Source organism: Hippocampus bargibanti, linkage group LG07 (genome assembly GCF_051943395.1).
Source record: "Hippocampus bargibanti isolate YZ-2025 linkage group LG07, ASM5194339v1, whole genome shotgun sequence".
In the NCBI taxonomy this organism is placed as follows: domain Eukaryota; kingdom Metazoa; phylum Chordata; class Actinopteri; order Syngnathiformes; family Syngnathidae; genus Hippocampus; species Hippocampus bargibanti.
The window spans coordinates 27,401,469-27,416,522 of NC_142740.1; the positions used below are offsets into that span (position 1 = coordinate 27,401,469).

Genomic DNA, 15,054 nt, shown 5'->3' on the forward strand with positions numbered 1-15,054 from the left:
ATATTTTCATGTAAAATGCAAATTGAATGAAAACCGCTATTTACAGAAACCCCCAGCGGTGGCGGGTAACCACAACTTCTATTCTGATCTCTCGGGTGACGGTCTTCATTTTTCTGTTCATGTGAGAGAGGAAGAGCAAAGGTTTAGCACAAAAAAAGCAAAAACTGCTTCTCGAAGGCTGAACTGGACATTTGGACTTGTATACTCAGCAAGTATTACTACCTCTTCACTTTTAAACACACAGCTCAGTAGCTTCGTCGTAACTTGTGACGTCACTCGCCTCTCCCGCATTTCCTGTTGCATAACAAAAAAAAAAAAGACCAATCATTGACGAAAACGAGAAAAACTGAACCCATCTGTCCTACCGCATGCTTGGTTTAAGGAGACTTACCAAGAAAGCACTCTTCCGCCAAACCACGGGCCCAAATAGAATCCCCCAATAGTGGGCGACCACTATAACCTGGATCCATGTTTTCGTTGAAGCCACCGCACTGGGAAACCTCGGCGTCGGGCATACGAAGGCGCCGTCTCGCGTCACGTTTCCGTGCCGCTTAGACCCCGGAGAGTAGGGGCTCCAGCGTTTGGAATGGGACAACGCCTCCCGACCCAACTCCCGGTGGCGCTTCCTCAGCTCGAAGCGGTGCGGTGACAAAGCCAGTGCCATCAGTGTTTGGGATGAATGATAGCGCCACGCCTTGGTGCAGCCATGGCACATTCGGCCGAGGGGCCCGTTGGAGGTTTTTCTCTGGCACACGAACTTGTGGTAGAGCTTTTCGTAATCTTCGTCCAGGTCTTTTTTGGTGTATGTGGGGTCTCCCATTGCAGAGGTCAAGGTGGAGTCAAAGGAGAAATGCCGGCCAAGGTTATTGCGACTCCGTGGAGGAGAGTCAAAGTGGGACTTGGGGTGAAGCGCCTGGGTCCTAAGTAGCTCTCGTAGTGGGGAAGCAGAGGGCCTGGAGCAACCGAGGCCATGAGTAGGGTTTGGGCTTCTGGAGAAGGCCTGATCAGATTTTTGAAGACCTTCCCTGTTCACCATCCCCACTTTTAAGGGACTGTGCCTGTCCGGAAAACCATTGATGTTTGGTCGTTCTTTAAAGTCTCTGCTTTGGAAAGCAATGCCAGCAGAAGATAAAAAGCTTTTGGAACTAGGATACAAGTCAGGAGTGGGACCAAACAACAGGAATGGATTGAGGACCTCCGAGGACAGCTGCTGCTGTTGTTGCTCATCGGCCGCAGATGTAAAGAGCCTTTTAGATCTTGGTGAAAGACTGAGAGACTGTGATGGACTGAGGACCCACGATGACGTTTGATCCTGTTTTTGGGAAGAAGCAAGGGCGAACCTCTTTGACCTCAGGGACAGGTCTGAGGAGGGACCAGAATGTCGCGAAGGAGTGAGAACCCCAGAGGATAGCAGCTCTCTGTTAGTGGCGTTAAAAAGCCTTTTAGCTCTCAGGGATTGGCCTGGAGAGCTATTTGAAGACTTTGAAGGACTGAGAAACCACAAAGATGACTGCTCTCGACTAGCAGAGTTAAAAAGCCTTTTGGATCTCAGTGACTGGTCTGGGGAACAACTGTAAGACTGTGAAGGATGGAAAGACTTTGAAGGACTGTGGATCAACGAAGACAGCACCTCTCCTGTAGTGGCACTACAAGGCGTTTTGGACCATGGGCTTTGGTCTGAGGTGGGACCAGAAGACCGCAAAGGACTGAAAACCCACGAGTCTGGTTGCTTTTCAGCAGCAGCAGTAAAAACCCTTTTCAATCTCAGCGACTGGTCTGGGGAGGCACCACGAGAATGTGAAGGACTGGAAGACTCTGAAGGACTGAGGACCATCATAGACGGCTGCTCTATGGTAGCGGCATGACTAAGCCTTTTGGATCTTGGGGACTGGTCTGAGGTGGGTCCAGATGACCGTGAAGGGCTAAAGAGCCACATGGATGGCTGCTCTTTGGCAGCAGCGCAAGAGAGCTTCTCAGCATTTAAGGGAATGTCAAAAGACACTTCCGTGGAGGAATCAGAAGACCGCGAAGCACTTTGCATGCCTGTAGACTCTTGATCTATCGCATCAGGGAATAACAACCTCTTGGAGTCCAAAGACACTCGTGAAGAGGTACCAATAGACTGAGATGGACTGAGGAAGCCCAAGGATGGCTGCTCTCGCTTCAACATTCTGGATCTATGCAACATGTCCATGGATACCTTAGAGGAGTACCGAGAAAACGGGGAAGGACTGAGAACACACACAGATGGCGTCTCTCTGGTAGTGGAGACAGAAAGCTTTCTGGGGGTTAATGGTTGTTCTCCCACAGTTAAGGTCTCGTTTAGTTCTATCCGTTTAAGTTTGGGAGATTCTACGGAAGGGGGCAGGTCCATAGCCTCAACGCTCTGCTCCTTCCAAGGGGAGTATTGTTGGCTTGTAGAACCGGATCTTGGATTCTTTGTCTTTTTCTTCTGTACGGTATGTCCGTCGCTTGTGACAATGGAGTGGACATGGCTGCCTCTGCCAGATTGTCGTCGCCACTTGCAGTACTTCCGGAGCACACCTTTGGCCCTCTTGGAACTATGCCAGCGTTGCTGCGCCCGTCCAATTCGATCAATCATGCTGGGGTAGAGATCGGACAAATTGCTGCCTTGACTTCTCAGGCTCAACTCCAGCTCCTCGTCTTGGTCTTCAGGGAGAACATCAGTCTCTGGAAAGTCGCTTTGTTTGCCGTTGAACGAGCTCTGGTGGGAATGCACGTTAGACGTTTCTGCTGGAGGTAAAAAAAAAAAATGTCTTCATTTTGATCCGCCATTCCATCAAGTTACTTTCTGCATGGTATAAACGTCTGCTCTTACCACCATTATCATCATCATCATCATGTGAGGACACCTGGTTAGAAACAGCATCATCATGTCCGCTATCTTGTTGCGTTTGGTCCAGCTTTTCAACATACAGTATATATACAAAAAAAATTAAAGCCACTTTTTCCAAACCAAACTAATGAAAACCTGACAATGGCAAAAAAAAAAAAAAAAAAAACATACATACCAGTGAAGTACTGGAAGAATTGTGCACTGTGGCTAGTGAACAAAAACAAAAGTACCGTTGTATTAATGATGACATCACATCTACAAATGTTACGTTACATCACTGTGCCATCGTATCGAACGGACACTTACACTGTAAAAGGTCACCCCTTGAATCCAACAGGCTCTGAGGAGTGATTCAGTTTTTGTTATTAAACTTGATGACAAGGACTGGTTAAAATACCAATTCAAAATGAAGCAGGAAATGTATCTGTCTATTTATGGATCAAATATCTGTTGTAAATTTTGCCTCAACAACACCAGACTGAAAAAATATGAGATAAATATAGTTCATTTTCAGTTCTGCAAGAAAAACATGCCTGAAAGTCAAATTTCAAAGGTTAAGTATTTTTAAGCTCAATTGAAGAGTTCGAAGGGGAAAAAAGATTCTACTTTTTGCACCTCTGACTCCATCCTTTCTATCTGCTTTTTCGACAGCGTCATGTACTGCATGAGGGCTAAAAAAGAAAAAAGGAGAGAAAGACCAAACCAAGTCAAAACACTCATCAAAATCCTTGACACGAATAACAAACAACGTCTAACCTTCTGTACTGGTGTTATCGAGGTCCACTTCGATCGCCGTGACTTGATAAGAAAGGTTGGAGTACTGTGTTATGCGGAAGAAAATATTAAAAAAAATATATTTCGCAAGGTTAACATTTAATGTTACAACTAGAATGCGCTCATTTTGTTTAATCATCGGACACTCACCTTTTGTATAATTCGACCCAGCGATCGTTTGTATTTCAGGCCGTTTGTGGCGAGCATATGCCTCATTCTGTCGTCCATTCCAATGAATTAGAAGCGAGCCGACTACAGAAGAAGACAAAATAAAGAAGAAACGGAACAGAAGAAATCGTCTTGATTTCAAAACTTGGCCGTTACTAGTAGGCGAACGCTGATTGGACGAGATTATTTCGGCGCGTTCAAATGATGTAGTAAATTTGAAAAATTTAAAAAACATCTTGACATGAAAGGTACATTACACTCGTGTTTCGGCAGCAACTTTTATTTATGTTTAAAAGTTTGGATTTACGAAAATAAATTTCGAATAAAGTTTCGTGGGTGTCGATATTTGAGGCATATTTGTAACATTAACAAGTACTGAACGCACCAACTTTCAAGCATGTTGCGTCATCATCACGCGACAATGTTATGGCTGAAGTGGTGGACCCTCCACCAAAAAAAAAAACAACCTCTATTTTCGTATCCGCGTTCGATATTGAGCTAATATGAAAAAGTACCGATAAAATATATTAATTATATATTAATGAATATAATATGTGAGGCCTGGTAGCATGCAGTCTAGCGGAACGCTTCACGGGCTCGTAGCCACCGCCGCCTCGGTTCACTCCCAGCGGGTGGTGGTGACATTTGACGGCGGGTCATCGACGAGCGATCCGATCTCACTCCTCTACAAAGACCTTGGAGAGCTTTCCAACGAACTCTGCCGCATTGTGCAACAACACTGCGGGCAAAATAATGGCATAATCGGACTATACTATAGCGACGATCTCTTCATCCCAGTGTGGATACTTGGGTGAGGTTACGAAATATTGCAAATATTTGTATAAGGGGCCCAATATTTATTTCGTACTTTTTTTTTTCCTTCGGAGCAGGATCCTGCAGACACCTGCTGCCTATGTGCCACTTGATCCAAATGCTCCGGGACGTGTCTCTGCTCTGGTTATGATGAATTGTCGCCTCAGGTTCTGTGCTGTAAAGAGCGACCTCCTCCAGGTCCCATTTTATTCATTTTAATTTATTTCGATGAGTTATTGTTACTGATTAAAATTTCGTATTTTCCTTTCCTGTGAAGAGGTTCCAGGAGGCCATCGTCCAGCACATGAGCGTGCAAGTATGTGCACTGTTGCCGAAATTCAAACTGACACTGGTCCAGGTTGAGCCGCTGACGGAAGCTAAGCAAGACGTGCAAAAAACTGAAAAGCTTCCATCCCTCCCTGAAGCAACAGAAGGTTTGGCGTACGTTTTGCACACATCTGGAACGACAGGCCTGCCCAAGATTGTACGGGTGCCGCATAACTGCATACTTCCCAACATCCTGCATCTGAGGTCAGGAAAACTAATTGTTTTTAAAGTTAGGGTTAGATTAATTGGGTGGCTGATATTGGTTTTACAAAGGAAAAAAAGGCTTGTTAAGGGACCCCAAAAATATAATAAATACATTTCATTTTTAAGAGCCTTTAAAAACTCTCAAGGACACTTTACAGTTACAAAAAAATGCTAGTTAAGGGACCCCAAAAGATATAATAACAATACATGTAATTTATAAGCACCTTTCAAAACTCTCAAATGCTTGAGAGTTTTGTAGTGCCCACTCTACAGATGCAAAAAAATGTAGTTAAGGGACCCAAAATAATAATAATAATATTAATAATAACAATTTCATTTATAAGTGCCTTTCAAAACTCTCAAGGACACTTTAGTTACAAAAAAGGCTAATTAAGGGATCCCAAAAGATATAATAATAATAATAATACATTTTATTTATAAATAATTAAATGATGAATGATGAATAAGAATATGAAAAATAGATCATACCTAATACATAAAAAATAACAAAATAAAAAAAATAAAGATACAAAACAAAAAATAAAACAATAAAAAATAATAAATTAAAAAGAATATAAATTAATAATAAATTATAATAAATACTAATTAATTAAAAATAATTTAAATAAATATAATACATCATAATAATAATAAATTACATAAATAAATAATAATACAAAAAAAATACAAAATAATACATTAAAAAGAATTAATAATACATTCTAATAAATAATATAAAAATAATAATTTAAATAAATAATACTATATCATAATAAATAATAATAAACAAAGACAAAAACCCTGGCCCTGGAGTGTGCTCATTTTTGCACATGGTCTGGCAGTGAACGAGTTAAGAAAAACAGCACCGATGCAATGGACATACCCGAGCTGCGATAAACCGTTTCAGTCCTTCCACGGTCATCCCTCTCCTCAGCACGCCTCTGACTGTGGGGAAGCGGGACGATAGTGGCCCCGTGACATGAATTTGTGCATTGTCCAAAGTAGCGTAGGGAAAGAAGCCGGACCTCACCATCCATCCACGTATCCCTCCTCCACAAACCACGTGAGCTTGCGCTTGGACAGCACCGTGTTGTTCAGGTTGAGGCGGGAATACTCCCAGATTTGAACAGTAGCCCAAATTGAACTGTATAGTGCCGCTTTGCAATTTTTTTGATGATGATACTAGTGCAGCGTGTTCGACCGGAAACAAATTCCTTGTGTGTTCTACATACTTGGCAATAAAGATGATTCTGATTCTGATGTACGGCTTCCTGAGCTGTAACGCGTCGATGAACGCGGTCGTGATATTCGGTGGGCCTCAAGGCATGAGTCACGTTCTCTCGGCTGTCCACGATAGGGCAGGAAAAGTCGTAGGTTGGATAGACACTGGAAGAAAGCCAAGGCAAGGTTGGAACCATCCCCTGCCACGTGCATAAAACGGCTAAATTGTTTTTGGAGTACAGTAAAACCCTGGCTTACAAACTTAATTGGTTACCAGAGTGTGTAAGGCGAAAAGTGTCACATTGTGGTGCAAAAGCAGCTTTGTGTTTGCTACGTACTGTTATTCCTGCACTTGGACTCGCGACGCTGCTCCCGCTCCACTTTTATTTCCTCAGGGGGGGGGGTGTCATGGATGTAGGCTTTGCCCTCCGCCATCAGCTGCATGATGACATGGAAGTGGTCGCTAGTATAGGTGAACTGGTCCGGTTGGATATGTAGCATGGCCACGTCCTCCAGGACCACCTGAAGTCACGTCAACTACCATTGTCAACTTTGAAAATTCACAAAAATTTCCCAAGCGTTCACACACCTCAGTTTGCTCCAGCAGGTTAGCTCCATCGAGGTCCAGTCCCGGCGCCACCCGCGCCAAGTATCGGCTGATGGAGTTGGCATCACTGAACTGGATGGCACTGCAGACACGACAAAAAAAAAAAAAAAACAGTTATAAAACTCTTCCACGGAAAGTGTTGGTGACAGAAGTTGTCCTGCTTACTGAGAGACGTGAAGGCGGGTGTCTTTGCCTTCCCCCACTGACGGTTGCACGCTTTCTTTCACATGCTTGGCGGTCAGGAGGGCTCCTAAAGACACGGGCATGGTGTCAAAGCCAAAAAAATGAACACTGATTCTTCTCCAGTACTCATGACAATGATAAGTGGTGGTATTTTTTCCTACACGTAAAATTGTGGATTATATCTAACTATGGCATCACTGTCCAGTTAAGTTATCGAATGGATAGTTTTAACGCAATAATCGGATTTAACGCAATAATCGGATACATGTTTTTTATTGCACTAAATTAATCACAATGTATTCACGGTCAGTGACGAAGAGCAGGAAGAGCCATTTAACTTTAAAGGACAACCGACGTCACTTTTTTGTTTTTTAACTGACATCAGAAAAACGTTTTATAGCATCCAAAACACGCAGTATGATATTTTTATTCAAATGCAAAACACCAATAAAAATGACTTAAAGTGTCCAAAATCCGCAAAAAATTGAGCTGCGAATTGGGCATTTTCAGAAAGTCCCGCCCCCAGTTTGTGACGTCACGCCAAGACGTCTTGCATTGCTGGAGAATCAAAACAATGGCTTCAGATTCGGAGAAGATGCTTTCTTGTTACACATCGAGTTATGAATAGGATTCAAATAGTTCTGAAGAGGAAAGCATACATGTTTGCTATCGATTAAAGAATTTATTCCCTGTCATTTTTAGGCAAACGGGCGGGGGGGACTCACTCACTCATTCCATTGGCCTTGAAGGCCGTAGGGGTGACATGATGGACGTCTGGGCACTCAGAGATCTCCAGCGCTCTCGGTCTTCAGCAGTTCGTAGCAGGGTGTGGAAGCTGCAGCCTGTCCATTCCTTAATGTTGTCCATCCAGCACTTCCTCTGTCTCACCCAAAAAGAGCCAATAAAATGGCCACCGAGCTGTGAGGAATGAATCAGCCCGTTTCCACAGGCTGATATATTTCTTCAATGGACCTTGGACTGCCTCTGCTGGCGGCTTTTGGATGTAACACACGGTTTACAAAAAAAAACAAAAAACAATACAGCAAAATACATTGACGTGATGGAAAGACGCTTAAGACTTCTACTGAGCGTATTTGACAAAGATTCCACCGCATATAGCTATAGTTTACCTTTTAAGACTCACGCTGAATATTCCGGAAGTCTTGTTTTTGAGTTGGCCTGAAAACTTTGTGTTGCACCAAAAAGAGGCAGAAGAAGGCGACAAAGCTCTGTGTAAGGAATTAATCTTACACAGAGCTTTGTCGCCTCGTTCTGCCTCTTTTTTGGTGCTACAATCCCCCCCGCCCCCTGTTGCCTCAAAATGACACGGAAGGACTCCTTGAATCGGTTGCAAACATGTATGCTTTCCTCTTCAGAACTATTTCAATCCTATTCATAACTGGATGTGGAACAAGAAAGCATATTCTCCGAATCTGTAGCCATTGTTTTGATTCTCGAGCTAGGCAAGACGTCCCGCCAAGGGGGCGGGACCTTCTGAAACTCGCCATCTCCGAGGTCATTTTGAAGTAGTTTTGGGACACTAATTCATTTTTATTGGTGTTGCATTTGCATTTGACCAAAAATATCAGCCTGTGTGTTTTTGGGTATTTTCGATGCTATAAAACGTTTTTCTGATATCAGTTAGCAAACCAAAAAAATGGTGTCGGTTGTCCTTGAAGTCTAAATAATGCAAAGCTAAACGCTACACACTTACACATTTAATTGTGTCAAATGCCGTAAAATCTCAGTGAGGGGTTGTCCCCTGGTGGAGATTTTGAGAGTTGACAAATCAAAGGTAGGGGGCGCCCCTGCGATATGGAAATTCACCACGGAGGTTCGATCACTCAGCAAAGATGTTGGTTGTTTGCTTTCTTGTTTTTCAAAAACTCACTCACGGTGGGATTTCCCGCCCCCCCCTCCTAAATGGGCTACAGAGATGACGTGACACCATTTCCCTGTCATCTGAGTTTTCAGCACAAGGTTCAAAAGGGTTTTTTTTCTTTTCAACTGATTCGACCTGATTACACCTGTTCACTTCGAGACACGTGGCATTTGAAGGTGGGGGAACTATCAACTTCTGCTTCTTCTCATCAAGATGATTATAGTCAAGGAACAGAATTCAAAATGTCAGACAGAGCAAATTGCAGCGCAGGAACTGCAGTAAAAGCTAGCAACCACTCATTTGACGACAATGAGGTTAAAATCTTCGCCAAAGAAAAGAGATGCTTTGAAAGGGGGATGCGGTCAAAGAAGCTATTTTCATCAAACAGCAAAAGCCTTCACTAAATCGCCATGGTGGCGTGAGTGAGGTTCAATTTGGATCGTTCGCACAACAGACTTATTAGGCAACATAGGCTTAGTTATGCTGATGAGGTGATACCAGTGCAAACGGGGAGATCAGGCCAGTCGTAGACCCCATAATCAGGCAGGACAATAGAAGTAATCAGTGTAGCCTCAGGGAATGGTCCTCTGCTCCCCCCCAACCTTAGAGCATAGTCTGGCACCGTCACGTCTGGACAGTCGGGATATATATACGTATATAGGGCCAAAACTACCAGCAAATTTTAGTTAGCTGACGAAGCCTCTTGGATAAGAAGCGAAACGTCCGGCACCTTCAAATTTGTACAGATGACGGCTGAAGAAACCTTTTCATCGATGGACCACTCCTGTACCACTGAGAGCTGTGAAAAAAAAACATTTTAAAAAGGTGTTTTTTTTTAAATTAGGTCATAAACCCACATACTATTATTATGATTATTATTATTATAAATTATTATATAATCATGATTAAACTTCAATGTATGGTAATTTAATTTAGTTTTCACATTTAAAATGTCACAGCATATGACGTCACACGCCTCCTCATTTTTTTCATGGGCCGCACATGAAAAACAACTAATAGTAGCGACCTCTATAGGTGAGCATTTGCTGTTGCAGATGAACCGTTTCCATTTTTTTCCCATCCATCCATTCATTCATTTTCTGTACCGATTCTCAAAATAATAATCATACATTTCATTTATAAGCGACAACAAATGGAACTGTCTGCTGTTTAGAAGATGACACAACTCGTTCATTTGGGTTCATTTAATCGTGTTTTTAAGTTTGAATCGATTCAATAATTATGCCGTGATTTGGAAAATCCCTCAAAAAATGAAACTTTGTGAATTGACATTCTTGGGGCAGTATTTCAATGGATGTGAACGATACAGCATGACTCACCAAAATAAAAGCAGACATAAAGAATCCAAAGGACAGAATCAAAAAATAACAATAATATAATTAGGGTAGAAGTATCCTTCTCCTTTAAAAAAAAATCTCAATAAAGTCCTAGACAAGTTGAAAGGAATATTGGGATTTTTTTCTCAAATAAGTCAAAGTCATTATTATTGTCAAATATGCTAGACATACTACATACAAATATGCTTGCAACTCTGCCTGAAATACTTCATACATATTTCTCTTGAAAAGTGCATTCCTTGCAGATTTACCTCATGAAAAACATTTGGAAAAACATGCAGAGTATCGATATCGATAATGAAAGTGTGATGTTGCACAGAATCACAGCATATAAGGAGGTGTCTTCGTGACAAAGTGGAGAAGGTCACTGTCATGATCTGGTTGGCGACCAACGGGCGGCGCTGTCGGCCCAGCCGGCACCTGCATAGGTGCCGGTCGTCCCGATCAGTGGCGGACTGCCACGTTCGGATTGGCGACCAACGGGTAGCGCTCTCAGTCCCGTCTGCCGCCTCACAGGTGCAATCAGTGGCAGTCCAAAGGACTCCCGGCACGACCATTCGCTGTCGGGTCATTGTTGTATGCTTTGAATGCAATTGTATGCATTGTATGCGGCGTGCGCATGCGTTTGTTCCATCTTGGCAGACTTTTACTCTTGGTTTGATACTTTGTATTTTTCTGTTCAAATGATTTTAACGTTTTAGATGTTGTTCCTGTTGACTTTATTTGAAGACAATTTCTCCAATACAACCCGTTATTGGAATGCACTACTGCCATCATCACCTTGCAAACCGTGACAGTCACCTTACGTGCCAGACGATGAGCCCTTCACTCCATCATCATAGCTGTGCTGGTTATGCACGCAAAACATGCATGCACATCTTGATGGTTACGCCACATTACGCAGCGCGCAGATGCTGATAGAAATGGCCAACATATTCATTCGTACACTTCTGAGATTGTCCAATTGGATTTGGGTTTGGGTTGGAATTGGATTTTATTTTTTTTTTTTTTTGCAGGAAGGGTGGGGGATCAATACGGAATGTGTCATGTGCTCAGAGGGACCATAGCTGCTTTCTCTTTGGTGGCTACAAAACGCTGACAATTCATGACATGATGTCTGTCGCCTGCCTTACTTCGTCAAGTTGAAGACAAGTGAAAACACACAGAGTATTTTGAATCACACGTGCAAGCAAGCTATTACGGCTTGAAGTCACGGACACACGAGTCATTCCAAAGGAGGTGAACTTGGTTCAATGAGGTTCTTTTATTGTAGAGATTGGTGCATACTCACAAACACTCGAACACTACTTGACCGAGATCAAGCGATACATTTCAAGACGTTTAGAAACATCCATCACTATTTATTACACAGCAGAGATCAAACGGATCCAAATATGAAAGAAACATTGATGGTTTTGGAAATACACGAACGAGATGATGAAATGCAAGATGGCAACGGTGCAGCTTCTCGTGTTCACTCCCCCAACGCCCGTACGCCGCTTGACAAAAAAAAGGTCGTGCAGAAAATAAATGACTGCATTTTAAAAGATGAAAATATGACCAAGTACAACACCGTACTTTGCGATTGTACGGCACCGGAATGAGATGGAAGTTAACTCCCCCGAGGTTGGTCTGCGCGTGGGAGGAATGCCCTTCAATACATTTTGATGAAAAAGAAAACAAATACGTATTGCCTGCCTTTTAAAAGATTGCAAATGTCCCCGTCGTGGGACGATTAAAGGCTTTAAACTATAAAAAAGTGCAAAGAACATCCTATACCTCATCTCTTTTTTTGGCAAATAGGAATGGATAGGAAATACGTAGCGGTTTCAAGTGCTCGTGGGAAGCGCGTCGAGAGGTCATGGGAAGTTGAAAAACGACTACAGCAAAGCATACGCGGGGGATAGCCCTCCACGCGTGCAAATTGCGCTTTGACAACTTAGCAGGCCCCCCCTGATTGATGTACATCTTTCCAAATCTCGATGACATCCATATCTTCAGCCAAGGTGGTGGCAACAATTTTGGAATACACACAGCGATTGTATTTGACTGGAAAGTAATGGAAGTCATTCCGCCGAGGTGGGTTTGTGATGGGAATGTGCAGGTATTCCATGCACATCCCCACGTAGACGTCTTCAATGTAGATGGCTTGAACGTGTCTGGAAGCTGCCACAAGCTTCTTAGGCAGGTCCAAAGACAGAATATAAGCCATGCCCTGAGGATAACGTGGATAAAATGATTTGGGGTAAATTTCCACCGGTAGATACCATTTGGAGGTGGGATCTCTTATCACTCTTGCACCCGTGGTCACAAATCCAGTCAAGTAGTTTTTGGCTGGCGCACTCAATAACAAGGAAATGAGATTTGGCACATTCAGGTAGACGTCGGTATCAATCTTCATGGCATAAGAGGCACCGGAGCAGTAGGAGTCGAGCCACTCCAGCATCACCATGGTTTTGATGGTCAGGTTGTTGTAGCTGTCCAAAAAATTACTTTGGATCAAGTCGCCATGGTCCTTGCTCTCTTGCCGCAACTGTTCATCCAGGCCTTCGGCAGCTTGAGCGCCAGGCAGCCCCATCAGAAAGAAGACGCTGACCACTTTGCCCAAAACCACTCTTTCACCACCCCAGGTGCTGCGAATATTGTCTCGATGACGTCTGTTGTGCGGTGCCACGGGAACCAGCAGGACCACAAAAGGTTTCTGCTCGTCACATTTTTGGGGCTCATTCATAAGAAAGTGGTACGTCGAGGGGTAAGCCACAACGTACGGGCTTTGGCCAGCGAGAGGTCCAGTGAGAGAAGGCTTGCCAATTCCAGGACTTTTCTGCTCGCTCCTCCATTTTGGTGCATTATGTAGCAGCCCTCCAGATCTCTGGTCACTTGCTCTGTTAACTAGCTGGTTGCAGAAATAAAGCCACACTAGTGCCAGTGCCGCAATACAGAGGAAGCGGAGGGCTCGTGTAGTTATGCACCATTTGTTCATGTTGCGTGACCTCCAACGTTGCCTGCCTGAGAGATGAGAGAGACAACTTTCAAACTTCATTCCACATACGACAACAAAGTATCACATTCGACAACCCCATGTGCCAACATTTTCAACAAAAAGAATACCTGCCAAAAGTTGTTGAGTACTTGTCAAAAAGAATACCAAAACAAAAAGCAATCAATGATCAGGTTGAAAACACATTACTTTGGTTGTTAGCAAGAAAAAAAACATTTTATGACATCGGAGGAGGATCATTTTTGTGTCAGGCCATTATATATATATATATCTCATACATACATACATACAGCACAGATGAAATTACTGTAGTCTCGGACCCAGCATACAAGGCACTTATAATGACTTTAACAAACATGAAAATGCCAAATAATATGACAACACAAAGACACAGAGAGTCATTCATTCTTTAGGACTTCCCGTACCCTCTTTGTGATGACATGAAGCAGTTCTAGATGAAAGAGGAGAGGATCAAAGCATCCATTTCAGCAGTGGATCAGGGACGTCATTATATATATATATATATATACAGTACAGTCTCGTTATATCGATATTCAAGGGAGTCCGAAAAAATATCGATATAACCGGGACTATCGATATATCCGACCCTGTTTGCATGTAATTTTCTCCGTGCGTGCATAGAAATAGTATCGATATAACCGGGACTATCGATATATCCGATATCGATATAACGAGACTTTACTGTATATGATCCACTGCTGAAATATATATATATATATATATCCACTGCTGAAATATATATATATATATATATATATATATATATATATATATATATATATATATATATATATATATATATATATATATATATATATATATATATATGGCGGCCTGGTAGTCGAGTGGTTAGCACACCGGCTTCACAGTGCAGAGGTCGCCGGTTCACATCCCGGTCCGGCCTCCCTGTGAGGAGTTTGCATGTTCTCCCCGGGCCAGCGTGGGTTTTCTCCGGGTCCTCCGGTTTCCTCCCACACTCCAAAAACATGCATGGCAGGCCGATTGACCACTCCAAATTGTCCCTAGGTGTGAGTGTGAGAGTGACTGTTGTATGTCTTTGTGTGCCCTGCGATTGGCTGGCAACCAATTCGGGGTGTCCCCCGCCTCGTGCCCGAAGACAGCTGAGATAGGCTCCAGCAACCCCCGCGACCCTAATGAGGAATAAGCGGTACAGAAAATGGATGGATGGATATAGATAGATATACAGTAAAGTCTCGTTATATCGATATTCAAGGGAGTCCGAAAAAATATCGATATAACCGGGACTATCGATATATCCGACCCTGTTTGCATGTAATATATATATATATATATATATATATATATATACCGTCTTGGACTTCTCTTCCATCTTGGAAGTCCCGACATAGGTTATTGAATGAATTGAAAATAAATTGGGGCCAATAACTGACTCCTGTGGGACACATATTTTAACTTAGACAGCATTATTACTAAGCAGCTATCACATTTGGATTCTCCAGAAAATGAAGTATCTTGACTAGTAGCTTGAACAACGGTTTCATTTGTATCCATGTGTAAGTACCACCCACACACCAAATTGTTATCCGTTGACTGTAAAGTGTCCTTGAGAGTTTTGAACGGCGCTTAAGAAATCCAATGTAAATAAATTACAGAAAT

The 15,054-nt window shown here is 42.8% G+C and overlaps 3 protein-coding genes and 1 long non-coding RNA gene across 7 annotated transcripts in view; 1 reads left to right on the forward strand and 3 right to left on the reverse strand.

Moving 5' to 3' along the window:
• Positions 1-377: 377 nt before the first annotated feature.
• Positions 378-4,058, reverse strand: LOC148896043 (uncharacterized). Its single transcript, XM_089000021.1, is given in 8 exon segments — positions 378-544; positions 547-2,754; positions 2,840-2,924; positions 3,033-3,064; positions 3,164-3,197; positions 3,473-3,528; positions 3,614-3,677; positions 3,782-4,058. Coding segments are annotated over 8 exon segments (2,724 nt in total). The 5' UTR covers positions 3,860-4,058.
• Positions 4,059-4,229: 171 nt separating this feature from the next.
• LOC148896044 (uncharacterized) lies at positions 4,230-6,403 on the forward strand. The gene is made up of 3 exons (XR_016115480.1): positions 4,230-4,610; positions 4,690-4,810; positions 4,890-6,403. It is a non-coding gene; the product is annotated as an uncharacterized LOC148896044 (long non-coding RNA).
• LOC148896045 (bifunctional glutamate/proline--tRNA ligase-like) overlaps positions 5,133-15,054 on the reverse strand; it is an 85,100-nt gene continuing 75,178 nt past the window's right edge. Inside the window, exons 2-5 of one of the 4 annotated variants that reach the window (XM_089000025.1) lie at positions 7,137-7,221; positions 6,954-7,053; positions 6,703-6,886; positions 5,133-6,529 (exon numbers count right to left, since the gene is read on the reverse strand). In XM_089000025.1, the coding sequence (XP_088856151.1) occupies positions 6,474-6,529; positions 6,703-6,886; positions 6,954-7,053; positions 7,137-7,221 (425 nt within the window). In that variant the 3' untranslated portion in view covers positions 5,133-6,473. Of the gene's footprint in view, positions 6,565-6,702; positions 6,887-6,953; positions 7,054-7,136; positions 7,507-15,054 lie in introns of those variants that run through there. The other 3 variants (XM_089000024.1, XM_089000027.1, XM_089000026.1) reach the window with 3 other exon arrangements.
• Positions 11,437-13,852, reverse strand: LOC148896046 (beta-1,3-galactosyltransferase 1-like). The gene has a single exon (XM_089001147.1). It carries the CDS (start codon positions 13,435-13,437, stop codon positions 12,334-12,336), a length of 1,104 nt encoding a protein of 367 aa, XP_088857273.1. The 5' UTR covers positions 13,438-13,852; the 3' UTR covers positions 11,437-12,333.

Bases quoted from the DNA above. Each gene is read 5' to 3' on its own strand.
- LOC148896046 (XM_089001147.1), bottom strand. From the start codon at position 13,437: ATGAAGTTTGAAAGTTGTCTCTCTCATCTCTCAGGCAGGCAACGTTGG.